This window comes from Emydura macquarii, unplaced genomic scaffold, assembly GCF_026122565.2.
Source record: "Emydura macquarii macquarii isolate MOO-44397 ecotype Brisbane River unplaced genomic scaffold, CSIRO-AGI_Emac_v2 contig_1146, whole genome shotgun sequence".
Taxonomy (NCBI): Eukaryota; Metazoa; Chordata; order Testudines; family Chelidae; genus Emydura; species Emydura macquarii.
Genome location: NW_027131283.1, coordinates 630471 through 648854, shown reverse-complemented (window position 1 = coordinate 648854; position 18384 = coordinate 630471). Strand labels below are relative to the sequence as shown.

At 39.2% G+C, this 18384-nt stretch overlaps 1 protein-coding gene across 2 annotated transcripts in view; it reads left to right on the top strand.

The window, feature by feature from the left end:
- Nucleotides 1-18384, top strand: part of ASCC3 (activating signal cointegrator 1 complex subunit 3) — a 479889-nt gene that overhangs the window by 351697 nt on the left and 109808 nt on the right. For both annotated transcript variants that reach the window (XM_067546516.1, XM_067546517.1), the window contains 4 exons: nucleotides 2261-2486; nucleotides 8167-8321; nucleotides 16428-16526; nucleotides 17193-17361. In XM_067546516.1, the coding sequence (XP_067402617.1) occupies nucleotides 2261-2486; nucleotides 8167-8321; nucleotides 16428-16526; nucleotides 17193-17361 (649 nt within the window). The remainder of the gene's footprint in view (nucleotides 1-2260; nucleotides 2487-8166; nucleotides 8322-16427; nucleotides 16527-17192; nucleotides 17362-18384) is intronic.

Below are 18384 nucleotides of genomic sequence, written 5' to 3'. Positions count from 1 at the left end.
CCTTAAACTTCATTGTTTACTAAATTTACATAAAAGTTTAAATCCATTTAACCTTTTTGAAGTCTAATTTTGTGTGTTTGTTTTGCAAAGCATAATTTGGGATTATAAATTATAAAATTGGTTTATACCAGAATATGTGCTATTAATTTAGGTTTTATAATCTTGTGTAAACTGCGTGCGGGCAAGGAGAACTACTATACACACTGGTCAAAGTTGGCTTTATATCACATACCATTAAAAAGGTAGATTGGACTTAGAAGTTCACTAATCACGTACAGATTGTCATTTGCTTAATTTGTATTTAAATTTATTTCAAAGAGACTTGCCAGAATGATCTTGTAGATTAGCAAAACATAACTTCAAACTGATTGTGCATTGTGACTGGCAGTGTTTGGAGTGAAAATTTAAGAAGCCTGAAAGGGGATACCAAACATTATGGAAAACTCCACAGTTTCAGGGACTAGACTAGATTGACACCCGCACAATAATGGCAGAACAGCCCATGCTCTTGATTGATAGCTTAATTTGACACCCAAGGGGTCATCAACTTGTGGGGTGTTTGGTCATCGCATAGATATAACAGCACTGGAAATATATGAATCTATAAATATTGCTGATTCTTCACAAGTCTAGGATTCCTCCCAAGAAGTCAGGGGACCACTTGAAACTCCCCTTAAGAAGACATTTGTTTTCTGGCTTGAGGACCCTAAAAGAGGCAAATGACATAATGCATGGTTCATGAACAATTGCATATGTCAACCAATATTAAATGTATTTGGTGGGTTATAAAGTTGTGGCTTTTGGACCATTTTAGGAGTATTTCTGCTTCTTCATTAATAATCAGCAGCATAGTATGTTCTGACATTGTTTAGTCCACATCTGGCGAAACCATTTTGGAAAGAAATAATAAAAACCATATTTAAATTATATTAAGGATGGCAGTTAAACATTTAAAAACATAGATATTCTTCGTTAGGATTGTCATGCCACCGTAGCTTGTTTCCTTGTGTTCAGGTTTTATGGCACACATGGGCTTTATTGAGATCACTATACATACCATAAAGATTGTGATATATGCACAACAAGAGCATTTTAAGAGAGATCTCTCGAGCTTCACTTTTCAGTTTATAGCTTTTATTTGTGTCTCTCAACTGCAGCATTTTAAAGCAGGTGATATGGTCCCATACTCAGGTGCTCAATTTGTAAATGTGTATAATAATTTACATGGGGACATGGGGTACTAGTGCTTAGAATCACAAAATATTTAAATTGCAGTTCTACTCTGAACAGTGACTATTTAAAAAAAAAGAAAAAAGAAAAAAAAAGAGAGTCTCCTTCCTCCTCAGTAGAAGAGTTGTAGCTGCTTTAGTGACAAAATATTTTAGTGCCTTTTTTTATTCTTGTTGGCACTGCAAAGCCAGCACAGACTGAATGCTATTTTGCTTAATCATCAACAGAATTGCTGGCTATTTCCCATTATAAAGTCGGATTCTTTCCTCAGGTACACTTAGGTAATCTCACTGAAAACAATTGTCTTGGATGGGTGTTTAATTGGGGAGAAATTGACCTGCAGAATATTTGTCGTTGACATGTTAGATGAGTATAGGATGGATAGATTATTTCTGATGTATGATCTATGAAGAATTAATCTTGAGTATGGGATGGATAGATTACTTCTGATGTACAGTCTATGAAGAATTAATCTCGATATTCAGATTCTAAACTAAGTTTGCAGGGAATGCAAATAAGGAGAAAGCAAACATTTTTGTAAACTAAGTAAATGTGATTGAGAAGTCATTGAGACATAGTAAGCAAATCTCCAGAGTGCTGGACCAGGGGCAGGCAGGAATCCTACGAAAGACCTACAGTTGAATACAGTTCTCCTTTAGCCACAAGACCATGCTGCCCCTCAGCATGAATGTCCAATTTTAAACTTTTGAACATGGCTTGGTTTATTATAATAAGAAAAATTATTGCTATAAAAATTGTTTCTGTTTACTACAACAGTATAACTTTGATAATTGTTTAATTGTATTTATGTACTGTCATGATCCCATTAAGTAATGATGAAGCAATTTTAAGAGATGCAAACAATCATTAGGTAAAAACTGAAAAAATTTTCAAGAATATTTTAGCTAAAACTTAACAATAAAAATATATATATATTTTGGTAGTCTGATTAAACAAATATTCTGTATCCAATGAGAAATGTTTGAGCTGATTCTAACGTTTTTCTTCATCTTGATGTTTCACTCTATAGAATGCAGCTCGTATTGTTCGAGCCCTTTTTGAGGTTGCTCTTAGGAAACGATGGCCTGCAATGACGTACCGGCTACTGAACCTCAGCAAAGTCATTGACAAACGGCTGTGGGGCTGGGCAAACCCTTTGCGACAGTTCTCAGTGCTACCACCATCAGTCCTCACAAAACTGGAGGAAAAGAATCTTACTGTAGATAAGATGAAGGACATGAGGAAAGATGAAATAGGTAAAAAAAAAAAAAAAAAAATCATAATAATAATAAGCAATGTTCTGCTCTACGGTCTCCTTACATTGAGTAGGAACTAGCTATTAATCTAATTGATTTCTGACAGTTGACAGATCAGGTCCTTCATTACTTGCAACTTGAATACTGTTCTTGTGAAAAAGAATGAAAGCAGGGAATTATAACAAAGGACGCAACCAATAAGTGGTTCATGCCTGCTTCTGAATGATCATATTCATTTTCATTTAACCTGAGGAGTTCATTGCCACAAGATTATCATTCCAGCAAAGAGCTTAGTGGCGTTTAATAAAGGATTTGATATATATCAGTAATGAAAAATTCACAATTACATTTATAGTAATAAAAACAATTTTAAAGGTGTATATAAGCCCTTATGCATTAGCTATCCACCAGCTGCTGAGGTCGGGGGGAGAGGGTTAAGAAGAAATTTTCTCTATTTTGAATACTTGTTACCCTAACTTTTGGAGGCATATTTTAGATCCTGGACTTCAGTCTGCATTTTCAGGCCTCTTGTCCAAGGTGCCACTTCTAACAGCATTTTGTTGTAGAATAATCAGAGTTGGGCCACTTTCAACTGTATTTGTTACAAAAGTAAATTGGGATTTTCAAATAGTTCCCAAATATACAGTGGAAATAGTCATTCAGCATCTTTTGAATCCTGTACTGGCTTGACTCCACTGAGATGACCTGGATACCTGAGTTGGCAGCAATCCGCAAGTTTCAGATCACTTCCAAACTAAGGCCCCAACCCCACAAGCACTTATGGTACTTGACTCGTGAGTAGTCCCAAAATTAAGCACCATGCATAGGTGTTTGCAGAATAAGGGCCTATGTTTTTTATTTTAAAAGTTAAATCAGGTGCTTAAAAGAAACCACCAAAGGTTTTCTATCATGTCTTGGTAAATATTTAGAGCCTATGTATGCGTATATATTCTGTGGCTTTTCAGATCAGCATCTATACCTTACACATTATAATAAATCAATTTGTACTTTCACAGTATTATGTCAATGCTTAATACTAATATAATATGGCAGTGAATAGCCTGAGCTTTTTTTTTAAAGAAAGCTGCCCTATGATTTTTCCTGAACACATCGGATGTTTGATTAAAAGACATGGAAAGAGTTTCACTCCCCTAGATTTCAGTGAGAATGACACTTACTTAAATTCAGCATTCAATGTTATGTTTCTACATGCATATAGAATATGTATAGTTATATTTTAAATGTACTACTTTTAATGTGTAAGCAGATGGGAAATAGATAATTAGCGATTAGATACTACAGTAATGAGTGTCCTTTAGACCTGTAAATCATTGCTGTTTTCATTGGGAGGTTGGTAATGCGACATCCCCTGGTCAGTTGATGAAATTGGTATGTTAGTTAATTTGCATAAAGCACGAAGCACAAAAAACACCAACACTTAACAGGAACACTATCAGGTTTTGATTTATGTCAGAATGACTGGTGCAGATTGAATTGCATCACGACATCTCATGGAATATCTCATGGCATCTTTAAATAGAAGATGGGGCAAACGCCTCTGAGACTGAGGTCACCAGTCACAAACAGTGCAGCACATTATATCTTAGTGCCCCCTTCATTCTTTCATTGGGGGCCTGAAGGGCTTTATCAGCTCACTGCTGCAGTAATGTGCTGGCCATCAAATCTAGATATAAATTTGTAATCATTGCTATGTACCCAAGCCATACAAAAGAAGCAGCCCTGTAAATCCCTAGGAAAACTACGAAGTGCATTCTTGAGAGCTGTTACTTATTTAATGCCCTTCTCCCTGTCTGTTCTTTCTTTCTGTCTCTTTTCCTTCACGCCTTTCCCCCAAGTCTTTCTTAACCCCCACCTTCCAAGACTGTGGAGAGAGGGGGAAACAGAATTCAGTGCCACATTGAAATATGGAAAGAGACCATTTTCAGGCTATTACCTTGTTTTCAGCACCTCTTCCTACTAGTTTCAATATGAGCCCCCTTCCCCTTGCTAAGCGGCATGGTGACTTGGGAGTTAAAATTAAAAAAAAGAGAGGAGTTGGCTGGCAGGGAAACCCTTCCTGAACCGCGATACTATTGGGACATAGAAAAAGACTTCAGATAGATGCCAGCTCTCAATTTATAAGCACCCAGAGGATAGTAGGGTAATAAGTAGGGCTGTCAAGCAATACAAAAAATTAATCGTGATTAATCACAGGATTAATCGTACTATTAAACAATAATAGAATACCATTTATTTCAATATTTTTGAATTTTTCTACATTTTCAAAAATACAGATTTTAATTACAGCATAATACAAAGTGTTCAGTGCTCAATTTGTATTTATTTTTATTACAAATATTTTCACTGTAAAAAAGAAACAAGAAATAGGATTTCAATTCACCTCATACAAGTACTGTAGTGCAATCTCTTTATCATGAAAGTTGAACTTACAAATGTAGAATTATGTTTTAAAAAAACAAACAAAAAAAAACAAACCCAAAAACTGCACTCAAAAATAAAACAATGTAAAACTTTAGAGCCTAAAAGTCCACTCAGTCCTACTTTTTGTTCAGGCAATCGCTAAGAGACACAAGTTTGTTTTCATTTATGGGAGATAATGCTGCCCATTTCTTGTTTACAGTATCACCTGAAAATGAGAATAGATGTTCTCATGGCACTGTTGTATGTTGTGCGTACCTACACACATTCATTTTCATCATCTGAGTCAGATGCCACCAAGCGAAGGTTGATTTTCGTTTTGATGGATTGGGTTCTGTAGTTTCTGCATTTGAGTGTTGCCCTTTTAAGACTTCTGATAGAATCTTCCACACCTCGTCCCTCTCAGATTTTGGAAGGCACTTCACGTTCTTAAATCTTGGATCAAGTGTTGTAGTTATCTTTAGAAATCCCACATTAGTACCTTCTTTCCGTTTTGTCAAATCTTCAGTGAAAGTGTTCTTAAATCGAACAACATGTGCTGGGTCATCATTCAAGACTGCCATAACATGAAATATATGGTAGAATGTGGGTAAAACCATACAGCAGGAGACATACAATTTTCCCTGAGGATTTCAGACACAAATGTAATTAATGCATTCTTTTTTAATGAGCATCATCAGCATGGAAGCATGTCTTCTGGAATGGTGACTGAAGCATGAAGGGGCATACAAATGTTTAGCATATCTGGCACGTAAATACCTTGCAACGCCGGCTACAACAGTGCTATGAGAACACCTGTTCTCACTTTCAGGTGACACTGTAAAGAAGAAGCAGGCAGCAGTATGCCCCGTAAATGTAAAAATGTACATTATCTCAGTGATTGGCTGAACAAGGAGGAGGACTGCGTGGACTCGTAGGCGCTAAAGATTTACATTGTTTTGTTTTTGAGTTACAAAATCTAAATTTAACTTTCACAATAAAGAGATTGTACTACAGTACTTATAGGAGGTGAAATGAAAAATACTATTTCTTTTGTTTCTTTTTTACTATACAAATATTTGTAATAAATATAATAAAGTGAGCACTGTACACTTTGTATTGTGTCGTAATTGATATCACTACATTTAAAATGTAGAAAAAAATCCAAAATATTTATAATTAATTTAAATTAGTATTCCATTATTGTTTCATTGCAATTAAAACTGTGATTAATTGTGATTAATTTTTTAATCAAGTTAACTCCATATACATTAAACGCTTGACTTAACTGTGATTAATTGATAGCCCTAGTAATAAAGAATAGCCAGCATAGATTTGTCAAGAACAAATCATACCAATGCAACCTAATTTCCTTCTTTGGCCGAATTACTGACCTCATAGATGGGGGAAAGCTGTAGACGTGATATATTTTGCTTTTAGGAAGTCTTTTGGCACAGTCTCACATGACATTCTCATAAGCAAAATAAGGAAATGAGGACTAGATGAAATTACTATAAGGTAGATGCGCAACTGGTTGAAAGACCATATTCAAAGAAACTAGGTGAATGTATCTAGTGGGGTCTGCCAGGGTCTTTTCCGGGTCCAGTACTATTCAACCTTTTCATTAATGACATGAATAATGGAATGGAGAGCATGCTTATAAAATTTGCAAATGATACAAAGCTGGGAGGGGTTGCAAGCACTCTGAAGGACAGGATTAGAATTCAAAATGCTCTTGATAAATTGGAGAATTGGTTTGAAATAAATAAGATGAAATTCAATAAAGACAAGTGCAAAGTGCTACACTTAGGCAAGAAAAATCAAACACACAACTATAAAATGGGGAATAACTGGCTAGGCAATAGCACTGCTGAAAAGTACTGGGGGTAATACTATATTACAAACTGAATATGAACCAATAATGTGATGCATTTGTAAGAAAGGCTAATAATCCTACGAGGTTGAATTAACAGAACTGTCATATGTAAGACACGGGAGATAATTATTCCACTTAACTAGTCCCTGGTGGAAGTTAGCTGGAGTAGTGTGTCCAGTTACGGGGACTACACTTTAAGAAGGAAGTGGACAAGTTGGAGAGAGACCAGAGGAGAGCAACAAAAATGATAAAAGGTTTAGAAAACCTGACCTGTGAGGAAAGTTTGAAAAAAATTGGGCATCTGTAGTCTTGAGAAATACTGAAAAGAGGACCTTATAAAAGTCTTCAAATATGTTAAGGACTGTTATGGAGATGATGGTGGTCACTTGTTCTCCGTGTCCGCTGAATGTAGATCAAGCATAAATGGGCTTAATCTGCAGCAAGAGAGATTTAAGTTAGCTATCAGGAAAAACTGTTTAATTACAAGGATAGTTAAGTACAGAAAATAGGTTACTGAGGGAAATTGTGGAATTCCCATCACTGGAAGTTTTTACAAATCGATTAGACAAATACCTGTCAGAGATGGTCTTGGTCCTGCCTCAGGGGGCTGGACTACATGACCTCTTAAAGTCCCTATGATTCTATGATTAAGAAATCTGACTTTAACATGAATTGTTGCCTACACTATTAACTGCTCCATTTCCTGTTACAAGCTAAGAGGTGGGGAACAGATATGAGTTGTAAAACACAAACAAGAAATTTATTTTCTTAGAATATCACTTTGAGTTGCCACGACTTTATTAGAAGATTGAGATGTGCATGAATATCAGTCTTTCTCTTGCTTGTGTTTGCACAGTGTTGTATTCCAAAAGTTCAGAGCCACTGTGAGATAAGTTTATTGTGTGTGTGTATTCATGAGCCATTTGCTACCTTTTTTTGTTCATTTTTATGAAAACACAATGTTCTCTATATTTTGAATCACAATACACCAGAGCTGCAAAAGTTCAAATAAGCGCCCTGCATTAAATAACGGTCAGTATTTGTGTGTATAGAAGGGACTATGTCTTTCTAACTAGCAAGTCAAAAAGTTAATGGAAGAAAGAGGAAGTTGCCTTGAAATAGCAGATTATACAGCATGAATTCTAAATAGTTATTTTGAGCCACTGATAATAGTTAATACTGTTAATACTGACTTTTTCTGAGCTGTAAATTTGCTAATCATGTTAAGTATTATAAAATATTCCATACCAGGTCAAAAGAGTCAGTCATTTACACACCAAACAATGAGACAAGCAATTACATCCCTTTCTAAAACCCTATTTAAATGTCTGATTTATGTTTTTTCCTGTAAATGCACATGTGTTTCACCTGTTGTTTTCTTTGTAGGTCACATGCTGCGTCATGTGCATATTGGGTTAAAGGTCAAACAATGTGTCCATCAAATTCCCTCCATTACAATGGAAGCAGCTATTCAGCCAATTACACGTACTGTACTCCGAGTTAGGCTGAACATCACTCCTGACTTCAAGTGGAACGATCAGGTAAAAATAAAAAGGGGCTGTGGGCAAGCCTCTTCCAGCTTTCAGTAATTAAAGTGAAGATTATAGTGAGAATTGAGCTATTTGGATGATGTAAATTAAGGTCATTTTTAGTAATTATAAAGACAATGTGATCTACAGAGATAGATGAATTTTGAGATGCTTATGGAATAATATACCTAAAGAGAGTATATTTTTTCATTCAAGTTAACTTGAATAAGACTACACTTCTTTGTAACTTCATAAAAAATTGTTTTAAGAACAGATGTTAGTAGCGGGAACACTTGTACATTTACATTTGTAAACTGCTCCAATGTATAAGGACTTGTCTACACAGAAAAATTATATTGCTGTTAGCTGAAGCTTATATTCACAGGCAAGTTATATCAATATGACAAGGTGAGAATTTAAACTAATATTGTTATACCTGTATAACTCCCCCATCCACCACCATCGCTCCCCAAGTGGGCGCTTTTTATTCATTTTAGTTTGTCGCTTGGGAAGGATTATAAGATAAACCAAAAAAGACAGTCTTATAATGGAATAAGAGTGCCCACATGGAGTTGTTATATGGGTATATGGTAAAACTTTCCCACGTAGATAAGGCCTTGGGCACAAACAGGCTTTTCTTCACAGTTAGATACATATCTCTCTTTCTCTTCCACTTTTAGGAGATTGGAGAGGTTGTAATTCTGAAAACTAGTGGTTAAGGTACAGGTTTAAAAACTCCAGTTTCAAAGCTTACCCATTTCTTAAGCAAAAAAGTGCACATATCAAATTGATCTTGACCACGAAGTGAATATATTAGACTTTTGTTCTAAAAATAGATTTACACCCTTTCTTAAAAATTGTTTTCTCTGGCTGGGCTTTTTCTTTTTCTTTTGGAAAGTATCTTTGTCTTAGATTGTGATCAAAATACATGCAGTTTTTTTTTCAAGTGCTTGCTCATGTCCATTCCACATTAGGTGTGAGTGCACCACATGCACCATTGCCAGAGATTTTTCCTCAGTGGTATCTATTGGGCCAGCTCTATCACTCTCCAGAGCCCCGCACTTATGTGCTTATGTATAAGAGGAGCCGCTGACCTTGTACCTTCTCAGTTCCTTCTTACTGCCCGTGACAGTTGCTGGAACAACTCCACTTGCTTCAGCAAGGCTTCTTCTCAGTGGTTTTTGCACTCTGTTTCATAGTTGTTAGTTTTAGGCATAGTTTTTAGTGTATATATATTTTAGATAGTATTAGTGTCAATAGTTAATTATAGTCCCTATTGTCGAAGGACTCTCTTCGTCCGGGGCTTGGCATGCCCTGGTCCCTGGGCTTCAAACCCTGTGCCTCCTGTTGCAAGCCTATGCCCATGAGCGAGCCACGGTTCAGTTGTCTGAAGTGTTTGGAGGAAACTCATGTGAGAGACTGGTGCCAGATTTGTCAGGACTTTAAACCCCGCACAAAAAAGGGTAAAGAAATAAGCTATCCTAATGGAAGCTGCGCTCAGACCAGCCTCAGAGCCAAACCATTCCGATTCTGCTCCAAGCACTTTGGCCTTTGTTCAAAATGCTCCTCCGGCACCATGAACATCCTAGCACCGTTCCCCATTCTCCAGTGCTGAGGAAGAAGCCCAAAAAGCAGTGCACCAACAGAGGTCACTCACCGATACAGGAGGAGGACACACATGGGGAAAGTAGTGGAGTGCAACCTGTGCTGGGCAACTCCTTCATTCCTGGTCCATTGGCTCCGTCAACTCCATCCAGATCATTGAATCTGGTGCAGGACCCTCCACTGATGCCCGGAAGCCACTGCAGCACCAACAGATTGACGGTACAATCAACCAACCGGTGGCCTTTGCAGCAGCCAGGGATGTATTGATGTTCCCAGTTCCACCGACTACAATGTGACAGACACTGGCACCAGCAACCGTGAACAAGGGGGGAGCATAAAGCTCTGAGGCTCCGGGCCCTCAGGGGCCTTCCAGCATCAAGCCAACCCTAATACCATCCTGGCAACCATTCACCACCGGTCTTTGGACCTTTGGCCCCAAATGGAAGCAGAGAGGAGTACTCCTCCACCATGCTCACCTCGGGATGACTCTTCATCTGAGTCCAAGATGGAACCCTAGGTCCAGCTGAAGGGCCACCACCAGTACCCATTCTATGTGCCACCAGACTTTGATGCAGTGCCTGGCCAAGTGGACAGTGGCTTATACAGTGACCATACTGGAACCTTTGGAGGTTTCCCCGGTACCAGGTCCTCCCTCCCAGAGGTCTAACTTGGTGGCTTCTGAGAGATGAGCTACCGCTCTTCCCCGCTCAGCACTGGACTCCAGTACCAGCCTCGGTACCGATGTTCAGGACATGACTCCTATGGATGTCATTCAGGCTAAGTAAGAGGAGGGAGGCCCCTTCTCCAGTAAAAGCCTCTTCCTCCACTTCCCCAGACAAGGCCGTCATGGAGCCAAGTAGCCCACTTCTGCAGGATGCTTCAGGGCCCATCAGGACCTTCTGAAGCAAACAGCAGCTAACCTGGGACTAGAGATTGTGGAGTTTAAGAAATCATCCCACAGCCTTATTGACATTTTGGCTGCAGCAGCTCCTTCTAAAGCAGCCTTATCCATTAATGAGGTGGTAATGGGTCCAGTCAAGGTCCCATGAACCTTCTTCTCTGCCCCCCCACCTCAAAGAGGGCAGAAAAGAAATATTATGTCAGCCAGTGGGTACGAGTACTTATACTCCCACTCCCCTTCAGGTCCCTCATTATGCTGGTAGCAAATGAAAGGGCCAGGTGGCTGCTACCTCCAAACAAAAGATACGAAGAAACTGGACCTATTGAATAAACTTTCCTCCAAACAGGTAGTCTACAACTGCATATCTCGAACCATTAAGCCCTACTAGGGAGATATGAATACAATCTATCCAAGTTCAAAGATTCTCTATATTGGGCTGTTTGCTCCGTCTAAAACAGTACTTCTGTCAAGGTGCATTTAGCAGCAATTTTGGCTTTTCACCCACCGGTGAATGAAAAGCCAGTTTTCTCTCATCAGATGACGGTCCCTTTTCTTAAGGGTCTGGAAACACTTTATCCTCAAGTCTGTGAGCCAATCCCCCCATGGGACTTAAACCTGGTGCTGTTGAGGCTCACAGGTTCCCTCCCTCTGAACCACTATCATCGTGCCTCTATTACTACTCTCTTGGAAGGTAGCCTTCCTGGTGGCGATCACCACAGCCAGAAGGGTGTCTCTCTGAAATCCAGGCCCTTACATTAGAGCCACCGTATACGGTGTTCTTCAAGGATAAGGTTCAACTGCACCTCCACCTGGCCTTCCTGCCAAAAGTGGTTTCGCAGTTCCATAGAAACCAGGCCATTTTCCTGCCAGTCTTCTTCCTGAGGCCTCATAGGAACTCAGAAGAGCAGCGGCTTCACTCATTGGATGCTAGGCGTTCCCTCGTCTTCTATATCAAGAGGACTAAACCCTTTCGCAGATCCTCGCAACTCTTTGTAGCAGTAGCAGAAAAGAATTAAAGGACTTCCAGTGTCAATCCAAAAGAACTTCAACCCAAAAGAACTTCAATCAAAAGGGCCTTCAATCTTTGGGAGATTCCTTTCTCCTTCCTCGGACAAAGGGCCTATATTACACTTTTTCCCCTACGCCTCTGATTCTAAAATCAATAAAGAAGATCAGGCAGGACAAAACCAAAGTTATCCTGATAGTCCTAATGTGGCTGAGACAAACATAGTATCCTTACCTGTTTTGATTGTCTCCTTGTCAGCGATCATCCTTCCAGGTTTCCCTCCTCTCAAGATGTGGGCTGTGTGCTTCATCCCTGTGTTGGGGCATCTGCCTCACACTGGCACCTAAGGGGTTAAAAGCAGCCCTAGGGAGGCTGCATGGGAGGCGACAATAGGAAAGAGGCTGGGAGGAACAGCTAATCAAAGGCCAGCTGGTCCATATAAAATGAGCTGCAGGGCAGAGCAGTGACTGCCTGGAGCTCAAAGAGGGAAGGCTATCTCTCTTGCAAGCTGAGAGGCCTGTGGCATCTGAGACAGTGTTACTGATGGGAGTGGGTAGTAGCAGGCCCTGAGGACAGGCAGAGAAGGTGCTAGGGTTCGGAGAAGTGGCCCAGGGAGACAGCAGCAGGGAAAGAAGTTTGAGGCGCAGCCAGAAGCTGCGATGCACAGGGTCCCTGGACCGGGACCTGGAGTAGTGGGCAGGCCTGGATCTCTCTCTCGACCCCCACTAGCCACTGGTTAAGTGGCGGAATAAGTGACTGCAGGCACCACTGAAGAAGTGATGGGAATGAGAAACTGCAGTGGCCACTGGGGAAGTGGCTGGACTCCTAAGGAGCCAAAACTCCCCTGGAAGGGGGGAACATGGATTGTGGAGTGGCCAGAGGGCCAAGTCACGAAGAGGATGTTGCGAGTCCTGACAGTTGCAAGAAGGACTAGAAGCGAACTGCAGTGAAAAGTGACCGTGCATAGACCGCAGATGCAGGTGTCATCTTAAAGCTAATCCCCAGACTGCCAGCAGGAGATGCCAGTCCAGTGGCGATGAGAGATGTGAATCTGTCACAATCCCAATTTAAAAATTTTCCATCTCAAGGCATAGCTCTTTTATGGTTCACAGGCTTAAAGTCTATCTGTTTGGCAGAGGTACAGTAGGTCTCATTAAACAGCATCAAAGAATCTACCCATAGTACTTACCTGTGGAAGTGGAAAAGATTTATCTGTTAGTGTGAATACTGGTGAATTGCACCTGAATCTTCTTTACTTTCACTTACCTTGGATAGTGAAGAAATCAGGTTTCTCAAGTAGCTTGAATAAGGTCCAATCTGGCTGCAATATCAACCTTCCATTCTCTAGTGGAAGGTTTCTGAGTATCCTCTCACCCAACAACTGTAAGGTTCATTTAAAGAACTGGGGAAACTCTTCTCTCAAGTAAAAGTCCCCACTCCGGTCTGGGATCTTAATTTAGTTTGCAGAGTTCACATACGTCTTCCTTTTGAACCTATGGTGATCTGCTTATTACTATACCTATCCATGAAGATGGCCTTTTTAATATCCATTACATCAACTTGAAGAGTTGGGAAACCAGGGCCTTGATGGCAGATCCTCCCTTACAGTATTCTTCAAATATAAAGTTTCCCTACATCCACATCCCAAATTCCTACCTCAGTTATCATCTGAGTTTTATCTGAACCAGACCATACATTTACTGCTTTTTCCCCTGCCCAGAACCAGGATAGGAAGCCTCTTTCCAAACCAGAGGTGTCAGAAGAGCACTGACTTTCTATCTTGATAGGACCAAACCATTTCAGAAATCTCCTACACTACTGATCTCCATTGCAGACAGATCTAAGGGTTCCACTATTTCTACATGACTAACAAGGTGGACTTTGTGGTATGTTATTTCTTGCTATGAAGTTGCTAATGCCCAGCTTCCTGCTAATGTTCCAGCCCACTATACTAGGTCACAATCAACATCTAGTCAAACTCTGCATGGCTTCTGCATGGTCTTCAGTACTTTCCTCAAACACTGTGGCTTGGTCCATGCCTCTAGACATTGAACTGGGCATCTGTGCTAGACTGTATTCTGAAACTCCCTTCTCCTGGGGATGCTGCTTGGAAGTCACCTGAAGCTGAGCATCCTTAGGGACACTACTCAAAAAAGAAGGAAAGATTACTCACCATGTGCAGTTATTGTAGTTCTTTGAGATGTGTGTCCTTATGGGTATTCCACTCCCTGCCCTCCTTTCCCTCTGCTTTGTTGTTTCCGTGGTTGGACTTCATGGTAGGGAAGGAACTGAGAGTGGTTCACCCACACAGCCCTTTATAGCCTCAGCATGGCATACAAGCATATGTAGGGCACATAGGTGGGCCAAAGGACACTGCAAATGAAAATCTTGGATCAAAGGTGCATGCACACCTGAAGTGGAGGACCCACATGAACACACATCTCAAAAGAACTACAGTTATTACACAAGTTAAATAACCTTTCCTCACTGCCCAATTTCTGCCACCTTTTCTCACTTAAGTACTCCCATTGAAATCAGCTTGCATAGTAAGGTACTACTCGATATGAGTAAGGCTTCACAAATCTAGCCTGCAGTGAAGAAATGTTTTGAAAAATCTTCTTTCTACAGCATGTTTCTTCCCCTCCAGAAGTCTGTCTACAGACCAGTACTTTATACAATGTATAATTTATACAGAACTTAGAAGTACTCCCAATACTTTTGCACATCCACACCACCACCAGAAAATCTTGGCTATTCCTCATATTCATTTATTAGAGACTGGCTTCCCTATTCCATAATAAGCATATTTTCATTTACCCTCCACAAGTGATTAAATAAGACACTAATGTGAATATATGATACATTACATGGTTCCTCTAACACAGGGAAGGGAAAATTTCTTCCTGACCCAAATATGACAGTTGGATAGACTTGATGCACAGCTGTGAAGACTCCTAAGGCCATGACTCTTAACACAATAAAGCGGCAAGATCAGAAGCATACTACAAGTCAAATGGGAGGATGGGAGAAAGAATTGATCCCAGATGCCAAAATATGGGAATTGTCCCTGGCCAGGTATCTAGCCCTGTTAATACTCCTCTTACCCAACTGAGAACCAGTAACAGATGGCTTATGAACCTGTAAACTGCACATTTCCCATCCTGAATGAGTGTGTGTCAGACAACACACCATCTGCAAGACCCAAAGTCATAGATGTTCTTACCTAAAAGATTAGTGGGGTCCAGCAAAAACAATTTCCACTGTAGCAGCTTGCAAGGAACTTGAAGGGAGGATCACAAGTTGTAGGAGGGAAGAGTTTTTGGAGAAGTCTGTCTGTACACATGGCTTGCATGCTAGCTGCAGTAAATAGTTGAAAATAGTTCTCTTAATAAAAAGCCAATTTAGTTTTAGAAATATGTGTTGTGCAAAATTAAGCACTCGGGACTTTTTCAAGGGGAAAAGGCAGTATGCCGCATTTATTGACAGAAACTAAAGTAATAACTAACTTAAACCTACACATACACACACATACACGCACCCAAACGTACCAGAAAGCGTTCTATAGTTATATATAGCTACCAGTCCTGGTCATGGCTTGAGATCGTAGCTAGGGTTCGTTGCTGGAGTTCGTGGCTCGTGGCAGCTACCTGGCCAGGGAAGCTGGGCACGAGGAGAGCAGGGTCCTTGTCGGGCGCGCACCGACGCTCTTCTTTAGATGATATGTAGAACGCTGTTTTTCCCCAAAGCCTTGAAATCTCACCCAGTCTTTTATAGGTTTTTCAGTTCTGCTGTGTCACATCGCTTCTCTGTGACCCTTGATTGCTGGTACAATAGCAGACGTGACTTTCAGCTTGTTCTTTGATGTCTTTGATTAAGTTTGATTAAGTTTTTCTGGGGTGGATCCTTCTTTGCTTTTTGGGGCTATGTTCACACTCTTCAGCCTAGGATGGACTTCACACTTCATCAGGACAAGCTGGCAGTTTGGGTCTGACTCACACACACATACACCCTCCATTCATACCTTGTTCAGATAACTATCTTATTCATCTAAAGGTTTAGAAAGGGTTTGACACAAGATGGAGTACATAGGGTCAAAATGGGGTTTTTACACAAGATGGAGTACATAGGTCAAAATGGGGTTTTATGGAGTATGACTGAGAGAAGTTCAAATGTTACATGATTTCAATAATAACCATATAGAGGGTGACACAAATAAGGGTATGGATTAAAAGCTATGAATTAATCTACAGGGTTACAATTACAATTAAACGCTCTGACTTAAGTTACAGGGTTACAATTACAATTTTATTCCTACATATGGAATCCTTTTGTGTTATTTCCCAGTATTTGGTACTTGAAGCACACACAGAAAAAGAACGTTCACTCTTGCTTATATAATATATATGTATCAAATGTCTCCAATTATAGCTGACTAATTTCAGATGGAAGGATTTCATCAGAAGTTTTATGTTGCTCCCCTGATTTCATCATGTTTTCTATGTAAAAAGTAAACCCACGTCTTACTGAAATATATCCCCAAATATCTGGTGTATCCTGAGAGATCTATGGTACTTGTAATGTACTTGTACCTTTTCTCTTCCTTTAGGTGCATGGCACAGTTGGAGAGCCCTGGTGGATTTGGGTGGAAGATCCCACTAATGATCACATTTATCATTCAGAATATTTCATCATTCAAAAAAAACAGGTAACTGTATCCTTATGCAGAATTTCAAAACCCGTAAGAAAAAAAGCTGGCAGATAGAGGATTATGATGATTATTCCCAAACTAAGTTGGCACAAAGCTGAAATTTACACAAGATCATCACCAAACTTTCAAAAGCAGTTATCCGCCTTTCAGTTCTTAATGCATATGCTATAATTGATCTTCAATAAGGGTGTTCATTAATATTGTTTAGTGAACACCCTTATGGAAGACCAATTATAGCATATGCATTAAGAACTGAAAGGCAGATAACTGCTTTTGAAAAAATAAAATCCATTAAAGGATTTGCCTCTTTCTCTGACTTCTCTGATGGACAGTTACTTACAAATGAAAAGTCAAATCTGTAATGCTTGTTTTTATTAGGATCGTAAATACTGAATATTCACTGCTGTTCTATCTCAACAAATGAATAAAACTACTTAATGAATAAGAGTCTAATCCTGCCGCTATTGAAGCCAATGGTAGCAGGGTCATCTTCTGAAGTCGAAAAGGGTGATATCTTGTTAGCTATGCTTTTTACATACTTTCATGAACATACTGTACTTCTTGTTATGCATATACTTTATTTTCTTGTGTTGACTGCTTGTAAGAGTATTGTAAGCTGTTTTAGCTGTTCAAAAATGATTCTATATACTTTCTTTACATTAGGTCATTCCTAAAGAAACTCAGCAGCTGGTGTTCACAATCCCTATTTTTGAACCTTTGCCTTCCCAATACTACATTAGAGCTGTATCTGATAGGTGGTTAGGAGCAGAGGCTGTTTGTATCATCAATTTTCAGCATCTGATTCTACCAGAGAGACATCCACCTCACACAGGTAAAGTTCTAATTGGAAACCTTATTGTTTTGTTTCCTTAAAGATTTGTTTCAACCAGTCTTGCTAATATGTTTTCATTATTTCTATGCAATAATAGAGATCCAACTCTTAGTTTTACTGAGAAAAGTGTGTGTAGGGAGGGATTCATTTTTTCTCATGCCTTTGTTTGTATTTTGAGACTATTAACAACCCTATACTAACTTTAAATATGTTTTGTCATGACTAGCAAGAAACTTAATTCTTAACGTATTCTTGCTTTTAGTGACTCCATGTTCAACCTCAAGAGCAGGAGAAGTATCATTGTATTATATGAAATAAACCGTATTATGCATTCTCACTTTTCTTAAATACTGTTGAGATTATATTTTCCATATATAACTGCAAAATTATAATTTATATCTTAATTTTTCTCTAAAATGAAGTATTCTTTATAGATGCCCATTCCTTTAACACTTGGCAAAGGAAAGCTGTTTATGCTAAACTTCTTTATAAACTAATTTTATTGGTTATACTCACTCAGCCAACAGTTCCTTTTCTCCTTGACTATCTGTGGAGCTGAACTTCCTGTTCCTTAAAATACTAGCTTGTTAGTTCTTCTATTTTATTTCTCAGAGATAATGGCATTAAATAGTAGCTAAGACTTTCTTACAAGATTAAAATATTTTATAATATTTTTGTATAGTATTGTTATTTATTTGCAAGTTTTCTTGTGCTCATTTAGTGTAGTATATCTCTGAAATGTTTTAGTATCATCAAAAGATTATCATATCAGGTAGCATAGTTCATCAGACATATTATATAGTCACGCTCCTGGGTCCCTCATATATTCTATGCTGATTCTATGGCTACATCTACACTTATAGCAGCATGTAGAGTACAGACATTGCACATGGGTATAAATGCTATAGATGGTGAGGCACTGCTTAGGAGCATAAAGAAAAGACATGCCATAACCTTAGAGTATATATCCTATATATACTCTCTACACTCCCAAGCAGTACCTTTCACATCTACAGTACTATT